This window comes from Puntigrus tetrazona, chromosome 20 (genome assembly GCF_018831695.1).
Source record: "Puntigrus tetrazona isolate hp1 chromosome 20, ASM1883169v1, whole genome shotgun sequence".
Classification (NCBI taxonomy): domain Eukaryota; kingdom Metazoa; phylum Chordata; class Actinopteri; order Cypriniformes; family Cyprinidae; genus Puntigrus; species Puntigrus tetrazona.
The window spans coordinates 1,277,084-1,284,874 of record NC_056718.1 but is presented as its reverse complement, the minus strand read 5'-3'; the positions used below and the strand labels follow the sequence as shown (position 1 = coordinate 1,284,874).

The following is a 7,791-nucleotide window of genomic DNA, read 5'->3' as shown; positions in this document are numbered from 1 at the left end:
AAAGTGTAGTCAAAACATGAACACACACGTCTGTTTTTGTGAAAAGTGGGTTCATTCATGGTTTATAGCCTGAATGTGTTATTGTCCTACACCTAAACCTACCTCTTACAGGAAACTTTCTGCCGTTTCTCATTTTCACTGCTCTCCATTCTGTTGAGTGTTTTGAAGAATGGAGACGTGGATATGCACAAAAAAACAAGTGACTATAACTAGACTTCGAGAAAATATATCATGAATTTCAGTTCACAACTTTATAAAAAAGAAGACACATCTGTGAGTTTAATATCCTGAAGAGAAGATGAGTTGTGAGAGCAAGTTCATGCAGAGTGTTTGTAAGGGTCAAAGGTCAGACGTTTTTGACATTAATGCAGAACACACTGAGTACTGTACATCAATGAGATGAGAGTCAGAAAAAAATATCTGGCAAATGTGTAGCAGCTGTGTGATTGCTGGCAGCGAACACACACACACACACACACACACACACACACACAGCGCAGATTAAAGCCACATGCATGAGCCATAAGAAGGGTGTGTGTGCTCAGACAATGAAAGCCTGCATTACAAGCGACTATCAATGGTACAGAAAGTAGACAGCTTCTGATACATTTATTAAAACCATCTCTGATCACTCACTGACCAACCCTGATGCAGCTTTTAAAAATAAATGTACCGTATGATGAAATGATCGTACATGAGACACACATCTGTGGAAAACCACAAGACAAGAAGAGATTTGCAGGTAAGCATGACATCATGCTGATATTGAGCTGCTCCATCATTATGACTGGCGTTACGGATGCTTATAATAACAGCTTTGGCCTTAGACACTTTGGGAGAAGGTGACATATCCTAAGCGTGGTGTTATTTTTAAACAGCTGAAGATGTGCGAGTTTCTCTGAAAATGCATAGCTAGCAGGAAAAAGTATTTTTTGCGTGGGAAGAGAATCTTTTTTTTCTGTTGTGATTTCTAGCACTTTACTCAGTATCCAAAAGAGAGTCATGCCACTTAATAACCCAAAAAAACGACTTTTATTACTACTTTTATATCCGTGTTACGTTGATCATGCGTTGTTTTAAAAAGAGCCTCAGTCTTCCCTTTGTTTTGCTTCCAGCTAGCTCTGACATAATTATGATGTCGTTACCTTTGATTGGTCTGCTCGTGCATCACTCAAAAAAGAACAGGCCAATCAGAAGAGAGGCTCATGAAATCGACCTGTTTTGACAGAGCTCCATTAAATAAATTAAATAAATCATGCTAACTAGACTCAATGTGCTCTTGCGAGGCAAATGATCAGAAAACAATTACTTATATATCCCCTTAAAGGAATAGTTCACCCAAAAATGAAAATGTTCTCATCATTTACTCACTCTCGAGTAGCTCCAAACCTGTGTGTAAAAGAAGCAAACAATTCAAAACAGCCTGCTTACAAACTTTCTGCTTTCTTTGTTCTTCCTTGGTGCTTCATGCACGTTTGGAAATAAGATGAGTGAATGATGACGGATTTTCATTTTGGGTAAACTATTCCTTAAATCATATAACAGCCAGCGTATATCAAACCATGGCAAATATGAAATGACTTGTTGGTCATGACCTGCTCAGGGTACAGTTACCTCCCAGCCATGATGTCACATTGTTAGTGTAATTAAGATAGCCTATATCATTAGCCTAGCTTCGCTACATTTAATGCTGTTTTAGCACTCGTCTCTAAACACTCCAGAGCTCAGGATAATCAAAGCAATAAGTTCATCATCAACCTTCACTCTAACCATATTCTACATTACAGAAGTGCCCTAAAACAACAACAGCTTTCTACTTTCTACTACCCTTTCTACTAAAAAAGACATTCTACTAACTGTGAGTAACTACACGTCAGCTACACATCGAGGAATTCTCATTCATTCACAACTACATGTCTACTCCTGCTCAAAATGATAAATGAACATAAAGACAGCTGCAAAAAACAAAGCCCGCAAAGCTGTTGTTGTTCCTGTTGGGTGACAGCTGAGGGGAAGCCCTGACCAATGAGAGAACAGTTTACTCGCACATGACTTTAACTAAAAGTAATAACTAATTTGGTCCTTTTAGAAAGCTAGCGACCCGCAAGAAGAATGAAAAGCAACACTGTAATCATTTTAATCCCTGATTTAGAGTGTTATAGACAGGGTACAAATGGTCATTTTTACTTTTACTTTTCTTTTTTAAATAAAAATCATCTCAAAAATAGGCATCTCAATGAACATAATCATTAAAAATGCACGACATTAACATATATTAAGAAAATACTTAATACTAAAGACTAAACACTATATGTAGTAAAAACACAAATGCAGTGTTATGTTTTTATCTCTGTTAATATCATAAATCGCTAAATTATATCAAATTCACTCTTTATATATAAAATCTTTACCTGTTTTCCCTGCCTTGTCTCCACACTGTCCTTTCTCTCCTTTCGGTCCTCTTTCTCCTTTCACACCTGCAGAAGAAGCAAAGAGTTGTTTATTAAACAGTGCAATTCTACACAATTTATGGAATAAAGGAGGAAGCTAATATTCCTCGAGGTTGTTAAGAGCTGATCTCTATGAAGTCCCAACTTCCAGTCCTTCACTACAAACTCTGAAATCTAAAGTCATTTTCACTAATGTTTAAACAGGATCATTAAGTGTTAACAGCAAAGACACTGGTGAATAAAAATATGTAAATATGTAAAGGATGTTTGTGTTTAACGTGTTTAATTAATGCCGGCTTGCATCATATTCTGAGTGTTACCAGATGTGTTTTTGTGCAGGTGAGATGCACGCATGTTGATATTTAGTCTAGATCTACAGTAAGATCGTGTTCACACACAATGCTCTGCACTTACTCCTGATTTCTCTCAACATGGCAACCCCAGAACTGTCAGTCAGCACAATCACGAGACACAAAGGAACTGGAGTTATTTGAAAAATGAACTCAGATATTTTCAGATTAAAAAGTAATGTGTGAGTTCCGAAGGAAAAGTTTGAGCGGGTTATGACTAGCTTAAACACCTCTGATTGGCCTTTGTGTTCATGAGCTCAAAAGACAGCTCTATGATTGGCTACGATACTCAACAATACTGATATTCCTCTGAGCAGAGAGTACTCTCTATAGATGATGGCTGCTGTTGTTACTTGGTGAACAAACAACAAATACATTCCATATAAAACTCATTCTGAAACACACAGTAATGGTGTAAAAATCATTTGAAAGTATTCTGAAGCCTCATGGACACTGTACTGCTCCACTGGCTACACGAGTCTCTCTCTGCCCCTTCTGAGTTTAATAAAGGCATAACATATAATCTAATATTACACTGGACTTAATCCAGAGTAATAATTCTTTGGTGGCAAGCGACAATGAAAACAGAATCTGAAAGGGCCAGTGGTTAAAGATCAGTACTATATACGTCAGTCTGCTGAGCTCACACTGATCTCTCCCAGCTGTTTGACTCACGCTGTGAAAACATGACACATCTATTGCAGCCGACCACAGCCAGCGTGAGGCCCGAGATCACGGCGAACGTTAGCGAGGACGATTCTATTACAAAAACAAGGCCCTGAGTCCAATAACATGAGAATGAGGCAATAGGAGGAAAGGGTGGATTGTTCTGAGGATGAAGAGCGGTTGGGGGATGGTGTGCTGTTCTGGAGAACATTAGGGGAAATCATTACATGTTTTGGAAGGTGTTAAAGGAGCAGCGCATGTTCGGAGAATGAGATCAGCGGGTTGGAGTTTGAGCTAAAATACAGAGCGAAAATAGAAACAAAGACGTAAGTAAAGTCTGAAGTCAAAGCTGAGACTGAAATTCCCTTCACAGTTTCCCTTCTCTTCTATGCTGAAAGCATCAGGATAGTAAGAAGCAGATTAATTGCCACCAAAGGTGTTTACGGTTAAATTTATGATTCTTTTGAGAAATGCAGCCCTGAGCGACGCCAAAAACAGCAGACAGAGAAGAGTGCCAGTCAAACTTGTGTGTGTGTGTACAGGTTTAACTGCTTATGAGGTCCTGACTATTCCATGATCTTCTCACTGATATAGTGAACACTGACTGGAGAGAGGCTTCTAAACTGATCAGATGAGTTCCTGAGTTTTGCACAGGTTTCTGTGAGGAGCAGGATTAGGGGTCAGTTCAGGACAAACATAATTCACTTTAGGTAGAATACATGTGTTTAATTACTAATAAATGGCTAATATTCTAGTAATATGCATGCTAATAAGCAACTAGTTAAGAGACCCTAAAATAAAGTGTTATATATATATATATATATATGAAACAAAATCATTGTGTGTGTGTGTCTGTGTATGTGTGTGTGCGTGTGTGTGTGTGTGTGTGTGTGTGTGTGTGTTAACATATTTCTAACCTTTGGGTCCTCAGGCCCAATATCTCCTTTGCCTCCATTGTGTCCATCCTGACCGCTTCTCCCTGCCAGTCCACGAGAACCCTGTATGCCTTTTTCTCCTGGTAAACCTGTAAAGGTAAGAATAACTGGATATATATATATATATATTCCCAAATGCTCTTAAACAAGGCATACAACTTTACATCAAGAACCCAGGAACACACTCATGACCAGTCACATGATTGTCACATGACCCTGGTGTCTGTCAATAAGATCCTGTCAGTAGCTAATTCTGAATTCAGATGACAATAAAATCTCCAACTACCCCTACAAACACTAAAAATAAAGAGCATCTGAGTAGTGCTATAGTCTGTGAATGAGGAGAAGAGATACAGCATCGCTCAGGTGTTCTGCTGTGATAGACCTCTTATTCCTGTCAGGCCAGGGAGTCCAGAGGGCCCCAGGGGCCCCACGTCACCTTTCTCACCCTTTGGTCCTGGTGGTCCTAAAAAGCAGATAAACAACATTTAAAAAGCGTTTAATTACAGGCTCTAGAGTAACCTAACAACAGATTCCCTCATTATGACCAAGACTCGCAGACTCTGTTCCTTTTGTTTAGTCTTTATTTGTACAAACCAGAACACGTTTACACTGCTCTTTAGAGTCTTTGTGTGTGTGTGTGTGTGTGTGTGTGTGTGTGTGTGTGTGTGTGTGTGTGTGTGTGTGTGTGTGTGTGTGTGTGTGTGTGTGTGTTTGGAGTATCATTGAAAGGCTGGTCTTCTGTGAAAATCTTTGAGTAAAATGACTTTTACTCAGTTCTTTAAAACTTATGTGTTATTTTAATGCTAAAATACAAGTATTCCCCCAGAAGTGTTACTCTGTAAAACGTGTTTGCTTGAGCAGATATATTATTACTATCACCATTATTATTATTATTATTATTGTTATTGTTATTGTTAAATAAGCTATTTGTATAGTGAGATATCTGAGCATGTGTTAGCTACAAAACCTCCACAAAAAACTGAACCATCTCTGAACATTACCAACATGTTAGAAAAGGCATACGTCAAAATTAACATCACATTAAAACCAGAAATTAATTTGTGCCCCGGTGGATGCAGGTGGCTATAGTAACATTTTTTTATACAACGCGGGCACCCAGAATGCATTGCAGCATCATTCTTCCTTTACAATAACACAAACCAGCATGATTCCTAGAAACAATCATGCATTGGTTAGAGAGTTTATTAAAAACACATACAATAAAAATGAATGAATGAATAAATAAAAACAAAACATCTGTGTCCAGCCAAAAAGAATGCACTTAAATCTAAGTTGCACTCCTCATTCACAGTACATTATACTCTCACATCTCACATCACACACTCAATTAGAACAGTATATTCTATGATCGTGCCACAGCCTGGTGAATCACAACCAAACACTGCTGGACCGTGTGGGAGCGCACCTTCCTGATCCCACCCCTCTCTCTCCTCACAAGTGCCAACTACTTACATTAAGAGATTATACTTTAAAGATGTCAAAGACTAATAGTTGCTCGGCACAGCCATCAATCACTATACACTTTCACCAACAACTGCTTTTGTTCTGTTAGTGATCTGTCAGTAATCAACAAGAATAAAAAGGAAGAAAGCCTACCTTGTAATACAGTGAGGTTTTTGAGGGCCATGGAGTGCTCCCATTCCTTTAGCCTCAGATCGGCAGTGATGACGTTTAGCACTTCGATCTCATTCCTGAGCTGCTCCTCCAGGTGTATCTGTGTGTTCCTCATGCTTGTGGCGTCGTGGGACACATTTCCAATCTTCCCCTGCAGCTCATAGATTTTCACCTGATGCAGACTCACGTCTCCGCTCAGTGAATGGTTTAATGTCTGTACTGTCCATCCCACCTCATCCAGACGCTCCTGCAGCGTCTCTACGTTCACCACCATTGTCTTTAAAACGGCGTCCTGGGTTCGGATGGAACCAGCCGCGAAGGCTAGCTCTTCTCCCAGACTGCTGCTGTTCCTCTGGCTGGAGTGGCTGATCATGGCCAGATGCTCCCAGAGCTGAGCCACAGAGTCCGTGGTGTGTTCGGAGAAGGCCTGCAGATCTTTAATGTCCCTCTCCAAGCCCTGTGCCAGTCGCCCTGGTCATGTTAGTAACAGAAGTGTGGGGACGGTATTAATCATACTTGCACATGGAAACTTGTGTTTATGTTGAAGTGACAAGTGAAGCTCCGGCAGGGTAAACACTCCAATAATAAAAAAAAAATAGTATCAAATTATTAACTAAAGTATTGGTATATAGTAGTGAAAGCCCCAGCCATATCACCCTGCAGCCGAAGACGGGGTCAGTACGTGGATGGGAGAAAACCAGGTTTCTGTTGGTTGAGGTGTTAGTGAGGCTAGCAGGGACCACTCACCCATAGCTCTATATACCGGGACTATATACTGTCAAAGAGTGCTGTCTTTCAGGTGAGATGTTAAACTGTCTCATAACACTTGTTGTAAAGAGTGTTCTGACAAAATCCCCTCCACTGGCTGTCGTCAATCATAGCCTCCCAGTAATCCCCATTGACTGAATGTCTCTCTCTCCCGTCACATCATCTAAGTGATGGTACACAGTGGTGGTGGTTGAGGCATGATTGTAAAGCGCTTTGGGTGTACAGCAATACACAATAAAGCGTTATATAAATGATTCATTCATATAAAGTGAGTAAGATGCTTTAGAAGCATCTGCCAAATGCATAAATGTAATTTTTTGTTATATTACCAGAATGATACTTCAATGACACGCTCAGTCTCATTTTGATAGATTTTTTTTCAAAATGTAAATTACAGTAAAGCCTCTTTAGTTTAATGTTTATCAGATGCCGCTGATGTAAATAAGGCAACATTTCCCATTTAAACAACTAATAATAATAAAAACTAAGGGGACTCTTCTAAATATGTCAAATAACAAAACAATATCTCTTACAAGTATTTCACTTAATGAAAAGAGTTTTCCCTCAATAAACAAATTACTTCTTACTAGTAAGTAAGGTAGCTTTTGTAGTATCTTATGTTTGGGTATAGGGTAGGATTAAGTGATCCAGAACGCAGTCATGCAGAATTATACATTAACACGTACTTTGAAAGTATTAATACTGTAAATAGCCAATATGCTTGTGATATACATACTACTAAAAACATATCCTGCAAAGCAGTACACCTGTATACTACATACTACAATTGTGCTTGAATCGACAATGGGACATTTTGATATTTTGTACTCTTTTATCTGCATCATATTTGAGGTTTTGTGTAGCTCAGATGGTAAAGCACTGTGTTATACAATGATATATGATCATGCGCTCCAGGAGAACGCACATATTGTACTCATCACTGTTACATGTATGAAATGCTTAATTAGTTACAGCCCAAAGCAA

General features: G+C 39.1%; 1 protein-coding gene across 1 annotated transcript in view; it reads right to left on the bottom strand.

The window, feature by feature from the left end:
- Positions 1-7,791, bottom strand: part of scara5 (scavenger receptor class A, member 5 (putative)) — a 38,824-nt gene that overhangs the window by 2,738 nt on the left and 28,295 nt on the right. The window contains exons 5-9 of the mRNA XM_043220477.1: positions 6,022-6,510; positions 4,787-4,867; positions 4,384-4,490; position 4,257; positions 2,412-2,477 (exon numbers count right to left, since the gene is read on the bottom strand). Of these exons, the coding sequence (XP_043076412.1) occupies positions 2,412-2,477; position 4,257; positions 4,384-4,490; positions 4,787-4,867; positions 6,022-6,510 (744 nt within the window). The remainder of the gene's footprint in view (positions 1-2,411; positions 2,478-4,256; positions 4,258-4,383; positions 4,491-4,786; positions 4,868-6,021; positions 6,511-7,791) is intronic.